This window comes from Tasmannia lanceolata, unplaced genomic scaffold (assembly GCF_043159265.1).
Source record: "Tasmannia lanceolata isolate RefF3 unplaced genomic scaffold, GAP_Taslan_0.1 ptg000005l, whole genome shotgun sequence".
Classification (NCBI taxonomy): domain Eukaryota; kingdom Viridiplantae; phylum Streptophyta; class Magnoliopsida; order Canellales; family Winteraceae; genus Tasmannia; species Tasmannia lanceolata.
The window spans coordinates 4,527,886-4,545,381 of NW_027518682.1; the positions used below are offsets into that span (position 1 = coordinate 4,527,886).

The 17,496-nt window shown below is 39.0% G+C and overlaps 1 protein-coding gene across 1 annotated transcript; it reads left to right on the forward strand.

The window, feature by feature from the left end:
* Nucleotides 1–5,386: 5,386 nt before the first annotated feature.
* On the forward strand, nt 5,387–16,895 carry LOC143877163 (Mitochondrial import inner membrane translocase subunit Tim17/Tim22/Tim23 family protein). The gene is made up of 8 exons (XM_077379038.1): nt 5,387–5,820; nt 8,279–8,418; nt 8,587–8,686; nt 8,800–8,898; nt 14,206–14,553; nt 15,630–15,722; nt 15,809–16,015; nt 16,342–16,895. Exons 1-8 carry the CDS (start codon nt 5,470–5,472, stop codon nt 16,606–16,608), a joined length of 1,605 nt encoding a protein of 534 aa, XP_077235153.1. The 5' UTR covers nt 5,387–5,469; the 3' UTR covers nt 16,609–16,895.
* Nucleotides 16,896–17,496: the final 601 nt, after the last annotated feature.

Below are 17,496 nucleotides of genomic sequence, written 5' to 3' on the forward strand. Positions count from 1 at the left end.
GTTGAAGATCAATGTAATAGAATGGAGGGTTGGTTGCTATTATCTTCATGCACCTCATGTACTCATGTGTATGTGAATTGCATAGTTTTTCATGCCCAGTTTCACAATATTGAATCTTGATTTCTCCTAAAAAAGTTTAAAACTTGTGCTTTTAGAGATTCATCTTATTTGCTAAGAGTCGGGCCTTTATGTTTCTTGGCGTTCTATTTCCCCAAAAATATTCTTGTCCTCACTTTGAGATAGTATACCAATTTTGTTGTTGCTCAGAGAATCCATGGGAAGTGATATTCTAAGGATAGCCTGGAGGTGGCATTGAACATATGTTTAATGGCATTCATTTTTGAAGTTTAAGACTTTGTGATGCCATTTTCCTTCATAGAGGTTCAGCAGTTAATCAAACAACCTGACAATAGTAATGGGATACTAGTGCACCAAGTAACAAAGTATGACCTTGAAAGTGACAGTACATCCTAGCATGATTATTTGAATAGTGTAGTTTGGTTTTCCTGTGCTCAGATTATAATGGAATATTTTGCTTCAGTACTCTCATAAAAGCTTGACATCAATACCATTGTTATCAATGATTAGGGATTTTCATTAGAAGTCATTTCTAGTTGTTAGGATTGGCTTTTTCTAAAGGAAGTGATTCTCTTCACTTAGGAATATGTGTTTGTGGGAAGGGCAATGATGACGATAGTCGGAGCCTCCCCTTTAGAGAGATAATTTGTGTCACTATAGAACAAGCCCAGCCTTAGGGGACTTGCATAGTCCAAGTAGTGTTCCCCTCTTTATTTAGAAATTTCTCTAGTCTTTTAGAAACCTTTAAGTGGTAGTTTCTCTTCCTCATTTAGGAGACCATTGTGGTCTTATTAGCGAGTTCCGTGCTAGGAGACATACTCTGTCTCATTGAGGTAGTTCTCTTTTGGAGACAAGCCTTATTTTGGACCTACCCTTAGGGAGGTCACTTTAGTTTGGTAGGGAGTATACCCATAGGAGGCATGCCTTGCCTCATTTACAGAGCTCCTATTTGGAGACAAGCCTTGTCTCATTTAGAGGGTTTCCATTTTTAGAAGGCTTACTCAGCCTTATATTAGAGCAGCTCCTTTTAGAGAGTCTTTGACTCATTCTTCTTTTAAGTTGTAGTATTAGAGAGCCTTTGGCTCATTGGTCTTCTTTAGTGGTTTTTATTAGAGAGTCGTTGACTCCCTCATCCTTTGGATGGTATTGTTAGAGAGTCGTTGACTCACTCGTCCTTTGGATGGTATTGTTGGAGAATCGTTGACTCCCTCGTCCTTCAGGTAGTGTTGTTAGAAAGTCTTTGACTCGGTTGTCTTTAGGTGGTTATTAGAGAGTCTCTGACTCATTTGTCCTTAGTAAGGAGTCTTTGACTCAGTTATCTCGCGTAACAGTATTATTAGAGAGTCTTTGACTCATTCGTCCTTTTAGTAGTGTTTCTAGTTAGTCTTTGACTTGTTTGTTCATCTCTTTAGCGTTATTAATAGTTAGGAGTTTCTCCTTAGTGATTGTCGTTGCTCTTCTTTATTAAAGACTAGCACAGTCTTATTAAAGCTTTGCTTGGTTGTGATCTTAGATCATCTCATTACTTTTGATAGCTAGCTTATTCGGTTTAGGAGTTTCCCCTGTTAGCCCTAGGGTTTGACCGTAGGGTGTTGCTTTGCATTTTCCCTTAAGTCTTTGACCAAAAGTTTGAAATCAAAAATCTAAAAACATCATAAATTCGAAATCCAAAAATATTTGAAAAGCTTTAAAACCCAAAAATATTGAACACATTTAAAACTAAAAAAAAATTATTAGAAATTTAAAACATAAAAAACATTTGAAAACCTTAAAGAAAATCTAAATTGTTGAGTGTTTTAGAAGTAGTAATTAGGAGAGTTCGTTTCGAACTACGTTGGCTTGCTCCTCTTCCACGAGGTACGTAGTGCAGCTTGGGATTTATATCCCAAGTTCAGCCAAACTTTTGTAAATAGCATTTTAAATCTTTTTGAATAAGCAACCTTTAAAACCTCATTTTCAAAAGATCTTCCTCTAGAGTTAGGAGTTTATCCTAGATAGAGAGTTTTTAGAGTTAAGATTTTCTTTTTGATAGGGTGTTTGATTGTTTGTTTGTTATGTGCTTGTTTTAGAGTTAGAGGTCTGTCCTAGAGTTATAGGAGCTCCTCCGTTCGGTCAGTCGGGGATCCACATCGCCGAGTGATGACTAAAGTAGGATACGTTAGTCCACCCTTTTTTTTCCTTAGAAAACACAGCCTAGTTACACATAAGTTATAAGAACCGCCTGCATTAGCTTAGGGCTAATCTGCATTGATTTAGGGCATATAGGGTGTCCTAAAATTCACAATTCACTGAAATTTAAATAATCATACAAAAAACTTTAATAACTAGTCCGGTCTTTTAGATCGAGTCTAGGATAGAGGTCTAGGTGTCTTAGGTATCCTAACTTAGAATAGGCGTGAAGAACTACGTGGCTCTGATTCTTGCGGAGGCGGGAATACGTAGGCTTCTTTGGATGAATACCAGACCATCCGAAGACTCGGGCTAATCATTTAGAGTCTTAGGATTTGTTGTGTAGTTATTGTATTTTTTTGATGTGTTTTCTTACTTTCTTGTACTGATCCTATGCCTTTAGCTGTAGCATGCATGTGTTTGCACATCAGAACTTAGACACCAGTTAGGCATGTCACTCACAACCTAGTTGTTATTAGGTGGCACATATTTTATCTTACTTTATGTGTGCTTATTATTTCATCCCCGAGTCATGCATGATTAGGTAGACGTTCACTCGGGAATATTTGTTCCCATTTCATATGATTTTTACCCAAACTTCTTTAGAGTTAATGAAAATGGCATAAGAGACCAAGTGCTTGCACTCGGACGAATTGGGGGTGCTCTTCAGACCTTCTCCATTCGTAACCAAGCACGAACCCATATATATTTCTGGTTATCCATCGCACAGAAGATTTGATTTTAGGGTTCCATGGCATATCCATGGATAGCGACTCTGAGTTTATTTTAGGTATGTCTCGGTTTCGAGCCCTGGCTCCAAATCAAGACATATCTCTTTCTTTTTATATCGCCACTCGTGCTATGCTATGAGGGTGGCATCCATTTTGAGAGTTCCTTGGTAGAGCTCTCCATTCACGTGGACGATCTAGAGGGTGTTAGGGACTTGTTCCCCCACCGTCCTCGGATCGGGGTCCACAATAAGTTCAAACAGATGAACACTTCAGATCATCCTCTTTCCGTTGCCTTCTCTTTGCGCGCAGGCGTGTATTGACTATTGACGTTTTAATTTGGTAAGTTTGCTGATATTCACACTACCAGCTTTTTATAATGGCCGAAATTACCTTTCTTTTAGGGAAATGTTATCTGCACTACCGTATTTTGATGAAAGCACTCCTCACTTTATTAAAAGTACAGTATGGCCCGCACCATAGGATGATCCAAACTGTCCATTAGATGGGCCACAGCCTAAATAGGTTGTGCCCAAAAATCATTTCCATAGGTTGATTGTAACCCTCCGATCTATAGGGCTTAGGATCAACTCTCTATCATTTGTGAACTAAAGCACAAATGATTATATTTACTTATGGGTGCCTTCTTTGGGAGATGCTCAATTTTTTTTTTGTACTGCTTTAAAATATGAGCCCATCATTGAATTTTTTTTACTTTAATAGGTATTGGTTTGGTTCTATTTTGTTAAACTATGGGGAACCTCTTTGAGAGATGTTCATTTTCTTATTACCTTTGTTATCACAGGTACCATGTCTATTTCAATGAGAGATAATATAGCCATTAGGATGTGGGAAGACTCAATACGCCAAACAATTGGTCATTAGATATTGTATTTTTTATTGTTTATCTCATTTAAGTTTCTTGCGTAATGGGATAAATTTTATTCGCTGACTTATTATTCATTCTTTTTTATAGGATAAATTAAAGAGTTGGCCGGAAGAATAGGCGTTTACATGGGATCTTGATGGGGTCTATGAGTAGATTTTCTTTGTTGGACGATAGGAGATTGACGTACAATCATCTTTACTTTGGTGTATTTTGGCGTTAATACCCAATCTCTTTTGCTCGCTCATTGGGTTTTATGCATATATATGACTGTTTTTGTAGCTTTTATAAAAATTAGGTGTTCTATGAAATTTAATACGTGCAAGCCTCCTACTTGATAAAATGGGTGGTACTTTATTATTACAATGTGTGCTCTCATAGCAAATCTTTTGATAAAATGCAAGTAGAAATATGCTCCCTAAGCTCTGTGTACTTGATTATTAAGTATTTGTTATAATGTTTGATTCGGCACAAGAGCAAGCTTTTGCAACCAATTGAGATTAAATCAGAGAGGTGATGGTCTATGCTATGTGAGCTCTATTGACCTATTAAATTGACGGTATGGATCAATCAATGATGGGGCACATGATGTAATAGCGTAACAAGATTGCGTCTTCTAAACCATTCCTCCTATTGACCAAATGTGATAGGACACATCCACTAAGGTATAGTGTGTCCCATGACTCTAAAAAGTGGATGGCTCAGATCAATCTAATAAATAACTTATTATTGGATGTGTCGTATCACATTTGGTCGGTAGAACCCACATTTAGATATTTTAGTACGGCCCACAGATCCATAGGGTCCCGAGAGAGTCATGGACAATATGGAGAAGTTCGCACATTAAAGTTCGCAGGTGCGACTAACCCCCAGATCATCCTCTTTCTGTTGTCTTCTCTTTGCACGCGCACGCAGGTATTGAGTATTGACGTTCTAATTTGGTAACTTTGCTGATATTCACACTACCAGCTTTTATAATGGCCGAAACTACCTTTCTTTTAGGGAAATGTTATCCACACTGCTGTATTTTGATGAGGGCACTCTCACTTTATTAAAAGTACGGTATGGCCCGCAACATTGGATGATCCAAACCATCGATTAGATGGGCCACAGCCTAAATAGGTTGTGCCCCAAAAAGCATTTACATAGGTTAATCCTGACCCTCCGATCTATGGGGCGTTAGGATCAACCCTCTAACATTCAGATCGGAGGGTCAGGATTAACCTATGTAAATGCTTTTTGGGGCACAACCTATTTAGGCTGTGGCCCATCTAATGGACGGTTTGGATCATCCTATGATGCGGGCCATATCATACTTTTAATAATAAAGTGAGAAGTGCCCTCATCAAAATACAGTAGTGTGGATAACATTTCCCTTCTTTTATTACTTAACACCGTCACAATTCCGAAAAAGCTCTAACCAGCCATTATAAAAACCAAAAAACAATGCGACTTCGTTCCATTATTAAACAAGGTAGTGTCAATATAAGTTACCTTTGCCCAAATAAAGGCCCCCCTTCTCCCACTTTTATCGCCCGGTTTTCCGCTCTCATTTTTCCTTTTCCTCGCAAATGCGGAAACCCTCCTCCGTCCTCTATTTTCCTAGCCATGCCCTTCCTCTCCAGATCCTCTTTCCCTTTCTCTTCCTCCTCCTCCTTGGAAAACCCTCCATCTCCTCCCTCCCCCGACGATAAATCTGACGTGGCCGTAGAACGCCGGCTCCGGGAAGCGGAGGACCGGCTCCGGGAAGCGATCGAGGAGCTCCAACGCCGCCAACGCTATGCCCTTGGCCTCCAACCCCCCTGTGATCATCCCGACGATTCTTGTGTCGCCAATGCCATCGGAAATCTCTGCCAGAGCTTTCTCCTTTCCTATGGCGTTCGCGTCGGAATCGGAATCCTCCTCCGCGCTTTCAAACTCGTTCGTCGCCAGTCTTACTCCTCTCTCCTTGATCTCAAGGTCTCTTTCTAGCAAAATTCATTTCTTTTTTTTTTTAATCTTTTCTTTAATTCTTTTCGATCTATTGGAAATTAGGTCAATCTCTGTGTAGCTGTGTTGCATGTTGTTGTACAAGTGTTTCTTTAATTGTTCGTACCATTTTTTCTCACACCTTTCTTAATTTTTTTTCTTCGTTAATTAGATCAAATCTAGGAAATTAGGCCAATCTCTATGTAGCTGTCTTGCATTTTGATGTACAAGAGTTCCTTTATTTGTTCGTATCGTCTTTTTTCTCACGCTATTCTTTACTTCTTCTTTTTTTCTTTCTTTAATTCTGTCGGATATGTGAAATTAGGTCAATTTCTATGTAGATGTCTTGCTTTTTCTATGTGAAATTAGGTCAACCTCTATGTAGCTTTCTTTCATTTTGATGTACAAGAGTTCCTTGAATTGCTCGTACAATTTTTTTCTCATACCGTTCTTTACTTCTTCTTCTTCTTTTTCTTTAATTTCATCAGATATGTGAATATAGGTCAATATCTATGTAGCTGTCTTGCATTTTGATGTACAAGTGTTCCTTGAATTGTACATACCCTCTTTTTCTCACGCTATTCTTTATACTCTTTTTTCTTTCTTTAACTCCGTCCGATTTGTGAAATTAGGTCGATCTCTATGTAGCTGTCGTTCATTTTCGTGAACGAGTCTTCCTTGAATTGTTCGTACTGTGTTTTATCAGTTATATTGAGATTAGGATTTCCAATTGAATTAGATTACTTTTTCCTGTCTTGATAGTTTGTTCTTAGCTGTACAGATTGAAACAGGATCGATTTCGAATGCTCCGTGTAAGTTTCAGAAATTTGTGTGATATATTTGTTATAAAATAAGACCAGGTCCAAGAGATATATCGGTCTCTTTGGAAATTATTCGATAAACTTCTAGTGTAGAATTCAATAGCAAATCCTTCCTCGCTTGTAAGCATTTGTGAATGAATGAATGAATTTTTCCTTAAAGGAGGGACATTCAAGCCGCTCTTTCTTAGCCAGTACAAGATTAACTTCTGAAAGTGTGTGGTATAACTGGAAGAGGTGTCTAATTTTTTCCAGAAAAATGCTTCTCCTAACAGGAGGAGTAATACACACCATCTACGGCTGTACTTTTTAATAACATTTTGCAGCTTGTAACCATGGTTTTAAACTTCTGCCGAAACGAAACGAAATGACCAAAATATTTCGGTTTCGGCCACGACCAAAATGAAATTTGCATGAAGTCGTTTCTTTACAAGATTTCGGCGAAATTTCATGAAATTTCATCGAAATGTTGCCAAAATTTCGGCCGAAATTTTGTTTTTAGCTATTTTTACAAAATTTCCATCAAATTTTAAATGGCCACCGAAATTTTAAAAATGTCCATCGGAATTTATGAAATTTCCACCTAAATAGCCGAAATTTCCACCGAAATTGCCGAAATTCATACTGAAATTTTAGACATTTTTGATTTTTGGTCAAAATTTTTCAAAAAATCATTATCATAATTTTTACAGATTTCGGTCAAAATATTTCAGTCTCAGCCGAAACCAAAATTTAAAACCTTGCTTGTAACCACTAGTAGTCTAGTGAAAGAATTTTGTATTGCAAAGCTCTATCATGGATCAATAGTTTGCCCTTTTTTAATATTTGATTCAGCTCAACAATCAAAGAGCATAATGTTCTGATCAATTTTGGATAACATGCCATGTTCTTCTGACTATCAAGCTATTGAATACTGCATTTATTTTCAATCTTGTTGTTTCCTTTTCTATTTAAATTGGATAGAACTAATGTTCTCGTTCTAATGATATTGCTTGATTTTTTATTTTTTTTGGAGAAGGATAATTGTTTTCAGAAATTTGGGGCTGTTTGGATACAAGGATTTTAAAGCCTGGTTTTCCTGTAAATCCTGGATGGGAGAAGAGAGAAGAAGAAGACCGTCCGTCGTTTTATGATTTCTCGCCCCTTTCGTCAAGCAAGAGAGTAGAAGATCGTCCCGTGTTTCCATGTTTTAGAAATCTCAGGATGGGGGAGAGATTTCTAAAACCCAGATTTCTTTCTTTAAATCCAAGAAGACAATTGATATCCAAGATTTGAGATTTGCTAGGGTCCATCACAAAAGGCATTTCGCAGAACGTCTGTTGCATGAGAGAGCAGCCACCTCATGAATAATGACAAAAGCTGTTGGAAAGTGAGCTTACGTGGCTGCTCTATCGTGCAACAGACGTCCCGCGAAATGCCTTTTGAGATGGATGCTAGCAAATCCCCCAAGATTTTAAAGAAGGAGATCGTCTGTCGTTTTCTGTTTTCTCGTCCCTCTTTTGCACTTCTTTCAAACTAAAACATGGATTCTAAAATCCACGTATCATACAGCCCCTTCATGTTGTAAAATTATGCATGGAGAGATATAATATTTTACCATATCCCCATAACTCTTTGGTTTCTCTATGCAGCAACTTGTGTCAGAGAAAGATTTGATTGTAAGAGAAGAAGCATGTCGTTACGGGTTGCTTTTTGGTGGTTTTACTGGATCATATCATGCGCTTAGATGTTTGTTGAGGAAATTAAGAAAGAAAGAGACTCCTTTTAATGCGTAAGTTCATCCACATACCATGCTAATCCTAATTTTGCATTTACTTCTATTTTTTGGTTTTTGATGCATATGATTGTCTTGTGGATTTTACTTTGGAATGGTTTAGTACTATTGGTGCATGCTTCCTTTTCCAAATTCATGACTTAGTTAAAGGGCATGATGGAGCAGAATTCTAGCAGGTTCGGTTGCAGGATTGTCTATTTTGGCATTGGATGATACAAGTCGGAGGCGCACTCTTGCTTTGTATCTTCTAGCTAGGCTTGCACAGGTAAATGAATGAGTTGTAATGTTTACCTTGAGTTAGTTCCTTTGTTTTGTCATACAAAATGGTATGAATTTGATATCTATTCTTCTATTCTAATAGTTAACTTATTTCTACAGTGCGCTTATAACTCTGCAAAGTCCAAGAACAAATTTCACCTTTGGGGAAGTCATTGGAGACACGGAGATTCTTTACTGTTTGCTTTAGCATGTGGCCAGGTAAACCAAGCTCTGATACTGATTATTGAAGCTTTAGTGAAGTTAAGCTGTAGTGAATTTTTATCTTGTGCATGATGACATGGATGGCTCATACATTGCAATTTTTGTAAAGTCAAGACATTTTGTGAAACTTGATTTAATTATGATGCATTGCAAAATCAATTCCCTTCCTTATCTTTCTTTATTTTATATGGGAATTATCCCTGCTCTTATGATTTTAGATGCACTTGCTTGTCTATTTGAATGTGAGATGTCCAGTTGGATTCAGCGTCACCAGGAGACACAGGTTGCCCTTCAAATTAAGACGCCCTTCCCTCGCCTCCTTTGGCAAGCACATCACCGGGTTCGTTTGCTCTATGGGAGATTTGAACAAAAGAAGGGTTAAGCAGAAAACTTAAATCCAGAATTTCCTTAATAATACCATTGAGTTTCCATGCACCAATTAATCTCCTCATCACCAGCTAGATAACATTTCTTGAATCTCCTACTTCCTCTTCAAGAAAAGAGATCATACCCCCAAACCTTTCTTATACCTATTGGCTTCCCCCTATGGCCCACTACTTAAACCGCTTAAACTCCTACTTTATATCCTATTGGCGGCCTCCTTTGTCCCACCACTTATCCATGCCTTCCCTATGATATAGGATCATCTTAGAGCCGATGAAATCCCAGCCATCCCCGGGCTATTCTCCTTCAAGTGGACCCAAATATGCCACTTTCCCATGATTAAACCCAAAGAAAAGATAACCGCCAGAGGATAGGGTATTTGTGCCATTTTGCCTAGGCCAAAATTTTGAAAGCGGGGAATTCACCGTCCATTTGGGCTGTCAACAATCAGCATGTAGAGAGGGCCTACCCATCATTGGCGCAAGTGGAGACCTTAATTTTGAGGATTTTTTTATTTATTTAATGTTTCATAAAAAAAATCTGATCTAATTTGGGGTCCTATTGGATTTGGAAGTTGTTAGGCAAGAGTTTAGGAGTTTTCTAAATGGGACAAGAGTCTTAAGTGATAAGTCATCTCTTTTTATTCCTTTTTGTTTTTTGAAAATTTCAACAAAAAGTGGTGGTGGGGTGGTTCTAGGGGTGGGGGTAGCCCACCTTTCGACAACCTGGGATGGTATAAATTGTATGGCCCTTGGCCCTTTTATGGGATGGTTGATTAATAAAAAAAATGAGTTATTTTGGTTCTTGATGGGGTGAGATGCCTTTTTTTTAATCAAGAGAGAATCTTGATTCCATCTAGGTGAGAAATCTAGATATTGGGGGTGGGAAGCCATTTTTATCAGGTTTTATCGGTCATTTTGCAAATTATTTTCTAAATCTATTTATAAAATTAGATGTGCTTACTTTGGAAAACAGTTTTGCAAAGCATCGGTTTATTCGACAAATGAACAAGTGCATGCTAAGGTGGATGGAGGCTAATTGGGATTAGAGCAAAGTTCATCTCGGTGTATATCGTGCGGGTCTAGGGCGGGCTGGATGTGATTGTGCTGTTGACGTGCTGTACAGATGGAGATTTACTACGGTGCTACTCGTTGAGGAGATGATTTGATGCAGGGTCGCACGTGAAAGCTTTGCCGAGCGTGTACGATCTTAGGGAGTAAAGATAAATGGTAAAGATTTCAATTAAAGAAAGGTGGGTATTGGGTTGGGCTGAGGTGGTATGTCAAAGAACTGTGGGTCCTTGGTCGCGTATAGGAAGGGACAAAGGGTTAACGGGTTTGTTTTCGTAGGTTATAAGGTGAATGGAAGAAGGGTGATTAGGGATGCTAAAAGGAAGGGAATTCTTTAATGGGTAGTTAAAGATTAGGTGGGGAAGGAATCAAGAATAGAAGATTATAGATGGTTATGAGGTCAAGAAAATTAATCAAGAAGGGTGGTGAATCGGTTGGAATAAAGAGGCTGGAATGTGGGCAGTTTAGGTGGCTGCAAATATAAGGATGGAAGTTTTGAAAAGGAGATGGTGTATAGGGGTGAAACTAACAGGGACAGGTTCACGGGATAGAGAAATCAAGACGATGATGGAGAGAAGGTGGGTTTCGGGTAGTGTTTAGGCACCTACTCCCAAGGGTTGTGGGCGTTTTGGGATGGAAGATGGAGTGGAGGTTTCTCTGACGTGTAAACCATGTAGAAAAGGGGCTAAGATATGTGCCAATTGGCCAGCTCTGCAGGCTGTTCTGATGAGCAGAGAAGGTGATCCGTGTGAGATTTTCCGAGTAATGAAGGCAACAAAGGCAATCAAATTTCATTAAAAAAAACAAGCTACTCTCTTCCTTTTCATTCATTAATTTATAGGGGGGGAAATCCCATTAGACTAAGAGTCCTATCCTAATAAGAATTTAAAAACAAAAAGGAAACTAAGATCAGTACCATTGGACTAAGAGTCCAATCCTAATAAGAATAGAAACTTAGAAATAGAAAAAGAAAACCTATTTCTATTAAAACTCTAACTTACTTTCTCTCTTCTCTTTCCAAACCCAAACTTCCTAAAACTCTAAGCTTCCTAAACTCAAACCAAAGTCCAACTCAAAGAAACTTTCTTAAACTTAAGTCTCCTAAAATCTATCCACATCAACCAATTAAAACAAGTTTCCTTATTTCACCACAAAACAAATAATAGTAAAACTCAAATTAGTAATTCTCTCTCTTCTTGTGGCTATGGAAACTACGCCGACCGTTAGGGGTGTAAACGAGCCGAGCCGAGCTTGGCCAGGCTCGGCTCGGCTCGTTAAGCTTAAAGGCTCGGCTCGGGCTCGAACCGGGCTCGGCTCGGCTCGGTCAGGCTCGCGAGCTTTATCGAGCTTGGGTTTATCGAGCTTGGTTATAAAGTTTCGCACAGGCAAATGGTGCTAGCAAAAGCAAATAAAGAAAAAAAGTCATCATTACAAACCAAAAAGTAAATTAGCAAATTTATATAGTTTAAAATGAAAAATTATCAAGAAAATGCAGTAAGTTATGACAATTAAGAAAAAAATACTAAAAAATGTTAAAAGTTATGAGGGAAAAAATTAATCCGTTTATTCACAGCCGTTTGATACGAGTACGTTTTTGCAGTGATGTTGACACGACATAAGCACACTCATTACGTTTTTGCAGGTGAGGTTTACATGACGAGCCGAGCCGAGCCGAGCCGAGCCTGGCCTAACTCGGGCTCGGCTCGGCTCGTTAAGGATTCGAGCCGAGCTTTTTTCGAGCCGAGCTCGAGCGAGCTTCCGAGCCCGAGCCAAAATTGACACCCTTACCGACCGTATATCAAATAGTGCTTTGGTCTTCCAACGATCCGGAGCCGGATGGCACTTCTCTTCCATAGTCCGAGCTTGATTGATGATCTGGACCGTCGGATTATTGATCCAAAGGTCCCAAGTAGCTTGATTGAGGATTGAACACTCTTGGCTGTTGATCTGCTCAACTAGGCGAGATGTACCTGCACCATTCCTTCCTTCTTGAAAAGAACTCGACCACGAGTTCACATCATCTCCTAATAAGGGATACACGTACCCAAATTTCTTCCTATGTCTTAGCTCGTTCATGCATTGTCCGTTGTCGTGTCGGGATAAGCAAGAATGCTTCGTCTTTGACGCTTATGACATATCTCTTGCCTTTAAAGTGGTCAACACGAGCCTCTTTCCATCGTGGTAGAAGGAATATGTATTCTTGCGGCCATCGCACAAGGCGTTCCAATCGTATTGCCATGGTCTCCCAAGATGTGACAAACATCCATGGGAACTATGCCCCACCAAATACGATCCTTGTATCGATCTTCGATACTGAAGGATACGAGACTACGTTTCTTGATCCTTATGTTGGTGATGTCATTGAACATGGCAAGTCGGTATAGCTATGGATGAGGCTCAACCATTCAATTTATGCATCGCTTCTTGCGAGATCACGTTCTCGCTACTTCCAGAATCAACGTACATAGCTTACCGCCGATGTTGCATCGTGTGGTGAAAATATTATGACGAAGCCATTCCTCGTCTTTCCGAGGAGTGAGGCAAAGTGTTCACGTGACTAAGCTTTGACCTGTAACATCTTCAGTTGTGATGGCTTAGTCTTCCTCCTCGTGGGTTTCCTCCTCTGCAAGGGGTTCCACAAAGATTTCGTCTTTCAGCTCATAGGCTAGTAACTGTTGGTGGGGCTTGGAACATGCAGAAGCAATATGTCCATAGCCTTTGCAACGAACGTGTTGCATCCCTGATTGATTGCCATGTGTTCTTTGTGGGACCGACTGGGTTACAGTTTGAGGCCTCATTACCGTCCAATGAAGCGGAGTCAAAGTCGACAATGTAGGATCCCAACTTGTTGGTGGTGGTGGAGCAGTACTTCTCTCATAGGAAAAAGGGCGTGGGGCACTTCTTCGTTGCGAATCTTCTATGAGTTTGGCTTTTGCATAGGCCTTCGCCACATTCTTGAATGTGTGACACTAGTTCCATGTCTTTTAGTATAGTGCTTCACATGCTGTGATGTTTATTGTTTATTTCATTTAATTTAAGCCATGGGTATTTTTGTCATTTTGTATTTTTTCTCAAGTGAAGAAAATAGGGCATGCCTCCCAAGTCGTGCACCTTCATTCCCACAAATTTCTCCCCTTCGCTCTTACTCTTCTTCTCCTTGAGATCCACAAGTTTCTACATGTGGGACATAGGTTTACATGCATTGTCTGTGTGATTGTGGGGCACCGGTGCATCCCCAGAAGAGGAAATCGCAATGCATCTTGTGCACCCGCACGTACACACATGGTTAGGGTACTTTACAGTACATGTGAAGGAAGATGGCCAACAAAAGACAAGATGGCTTATAGTTATTCTTTTGCATTAACTCCCAACCCTTGTTATTTTTTCCTCATTTCTTTTCTATTTTTTTTCTCTGCATTCAAGTAGAAAACCGTTAGACCTATCATAATTCAGTTTCCTTTATTTCATCTCTATCCAAAAAAGTGGAATAGAGAATCTATGTGACACATTCTGTTGTAGTAAGTATTATTTTCCTAACTAATAAAAAAAAAGTATTATTTCCCTAATGCTACTAAATCAAACAATTTATATCAAAATATTCTGAATTTGTAAATTATTCTTGTTTCTGGATATTTCACTAAAATGAAAGAGCATCCCCTGTTTCCCTAGTGTCAATTAACAACCTTCTGTTCTGGTCTTTCTTTATAATTTAAATTAACCAAATTATGCTTCAGTTTCCTGTAATATATATTTGATTCAGTTCAATATGTCTTCCACTATTTTAATTTCTTAGAACCATTGTCCAGATAACTGAGTTTTTGATATTTTATTGGATTTCTTCTTCTTTCAGGTTATGTATGCCTTTGTAATGCGGCCTGAAACCCTGCCTAAATCATATCAAGATTTTATTTTGAAGACTGGACCAGTTGCCGAGCCCGTATATAGGGCCGTACGGAATTGCTGTAGGGGTTCTCCTGTAGATGTTGTTGCGTTGTCTGCCTACTTATCAAACACAAAAGGATCTAGCTCCATTAAGTTGGAGGAATTTCCATCTATAATCCCATGTTCAGTCATTCATCCAGACTCAAAATCATGTTTGGCTCATAATTCTATTGCTGCATCAGCAACCTTCAGAAAAACGTTTCCGTTGTATTTCTCATTGACATTTGTACCATTTGTTGTTCTCCATCTACAAAAGGTATGCTACTTGTCTTGGGTGGATTGGTTGTTTCCGAGTTTTATATGCCATGCGTTCATTAATTTCTTGGGTCAAAATCATACCGGATGCCTTTTTCAACTGATAGAGGTTGTGGATCGGGTTATTATGATCACTTTTACTGGAATTACCTCTATTTTTATCTATGTCAGTTTTTAAATTATGCTGAGCTTTTATGTTTGCCCATTTCATGATATTTCCTGTCATGCTGAGGTGGGTAACTGATATTTCAATGGGTACTCTTTCTAAGTGGCCGCTTAAGCGGTGAATGTACATGCTAGATAGTTTTTTCCAATTGCGGTAAAATTAAACCACTGATTTTGGGGTTAATGTGGTTAAGCCCATTACTAATAAGAATGCATTTGTTTTATTGTGTTTTCATAACGAAGCTTGAACGCAATATGTATTGTAGGAATGTCTGTATTGGGATTGAAAGAGATAACACCAGATAACTTTTGCCTTTGTCTTCTCTCTCTTCTCTATTCTACTTCCTCTTCCCACGACTATGTTGCAGCTAACCCATATGACATTTTATTTTTTTTGAAACAGTTGCAGAAGTATATTGCTACAAAAATAACTCAGTTAATCTAACATGCAGGAAATCAAGTAGTTTATCTAATTTGCAGAGAATCTTAAGGAATCTAATTTAGAGTATATGTTCTTACTCAAGCTGACCCCAACTAGTTTGGGACAAAGGCTTAGTTGAGTTGAGTTGAGTTAACTCAAAATTCAAAAAATAAAACAAAGTCATTTGTTTGACCTCAGTCATTGCTTCCACCTTTACGTTGTTTATTTTCAAATTGCTACCGGGGCACAGTATTCAGATTCCATGCTTATCCAAGTAGCTGCCTTTGCCATTGAGTGAACATTGGGTTTGAAAATTTGCCTGTTTTAAAGGGATTGTATAGAATTGGCTAGTCAATCAACTGGGTAACCAAAGTTACAAAACTAGCTTGCCGTATAAACTCGTAGTGGGGAAAGGAGACTGGAATATTTTGAACAATTTTCAATGTACTTGAGAAGTGACCACTGATTCTCTACCAACCTGATTCCCTTAGTTCTTGGAGTCTCCTGCGCTTACCTTCTGGCTCGCTGTTAAAGGTGCCGTTCGCTCAACTTCTTTCCTGTCTGCTTTTGTTGGAATCTTTCAGGTAGTTACTTGCATCTTTAGTCTTTCTGGTTCTTTTTATTTTGCATATTTAATGTTCTTAAAGAGTACTTTGTTGGTTGATGCAAGGGCGTCATATGCCTACATAGAAAGGTGGCATCAAAGGACCACAAACTTTTGTACTGGCTTGCTGGCGGAATGGCTGCCCTCTCTGTACTCCTGGAGAAGAAAGGCAGACGGGCGGAATTGGCTCTATATGTTTTTCCCCGAGCTGCAGATTCAACATGGTATATTTTAGTGAACCGTCATCTGCTTCCAAATATTAAGAATGCGGAGGTATAACATCTGTGGCCTTGAATAATTTCTTTCTTGCTTCTGCTTTGATGAGATCTCTTTTAATATTTTGAGAGCTGAAACAAACCAAGTTGGTGTACACATATTTTGTTTGAAAAGTTATTAGAATATTGGAAAAAAGAGGAACCCTTGTCACACTAATCATTGACTGCTTTGGGAATATGTATGATCAAATTGTATATTAGTTAAATATGTTTTCAACTATAAAATAGTTGTAGTGAATGCAGATGAATGAGTTGCATGTTAGGATTAATTCACATTGGTAGATGATTTGTCTATCTGATTTCTTCTTTATCATCAATTCTCAGGTGGCTCTCTTCTGCCTGTGTATGGGAGGAATCATGTATTACTTAGAACATGAACCCGACACCATGGCTCCATTGCTGAGGGGACTTATCCGCCGCTTCCTTGCAAGCAGGATAAGCAATCCGAGCCCATCCTCCAATCGGAATGCATCTTACTCTTACTTGCAGACTATCAGTGCCTTGGATAAACCGCAGTTACCAGAAAACCATGAGAGAGAGGCTTCACAAGCATCTGAGACGTACAATCTGGATTCAATCCCTGGCCTTTAAACATCATTCTATACCAACATTATCTTGAGCTCAGAATTTATTCTTTTTCTTCATACATGTGCAATTTATTTGTGTTCCATTTTATGAGAGCCCGATGGCTGGGATCATGATCGCTCGACTGTTGCCTCTGTGATCACTTACCTGAAATGAAAGTAGGGGAGTTTTTATTTTACTCATTTTTTTGTCTTTTTTCTCCTTCGTCGACTGTAACTTGCTCCACTGAAACTAAATTTCAATTTGTTCCCAAGAAGTCACATAATAATAATACTTTCTCTAGTTTTGGTTTCTATTATTTTTTAAAGGAAGCCACTGGCTTATGTGTTTGGATATTTAAATTTTTCAGTCATTCTCTAGTCTGTTTCCTCTAATGATGTGACGACATTCACTTTGGTTAGTATTATTTTGAAAAAAAGGTGCAACTCGGGACCATTTTTTGAGCATTCGGGTTGAACTTTTACCTTAAAATCAGGTTGGGTTCGGATTCACTCCAATTGCTTCTTTTTTTTATCAAAAACTCAACCTGACCCGACCCCAGCTGCACCCCTCACTGTAATACACTGGTTATCTGACCTGGCCTGCTAGGGACCATTGCTTAAGGCATTTCGTGGACAGGCTGTTGCATGCAAGAGCAGCCACATATGTTCAGATTTTGTCTAATTCATTTAATTCATCTGAGGTGGCTGCTCTCTCATGCAACAGCTGGTCCGCGAAATGCCTTCTTAATGCCTTCTTCGCTGCTAGCAAATACCATATATGAAGTCTTTACACCATTGGCTCTGGTAGTCCTCTACATTGTGAATGATATCACCGTTCGGCATCTGACCTGGATCGATGCCTGTTGGGTCATTCTGTGATTGCTCATCAGATCAAGGGTCCCGATCACCAAAC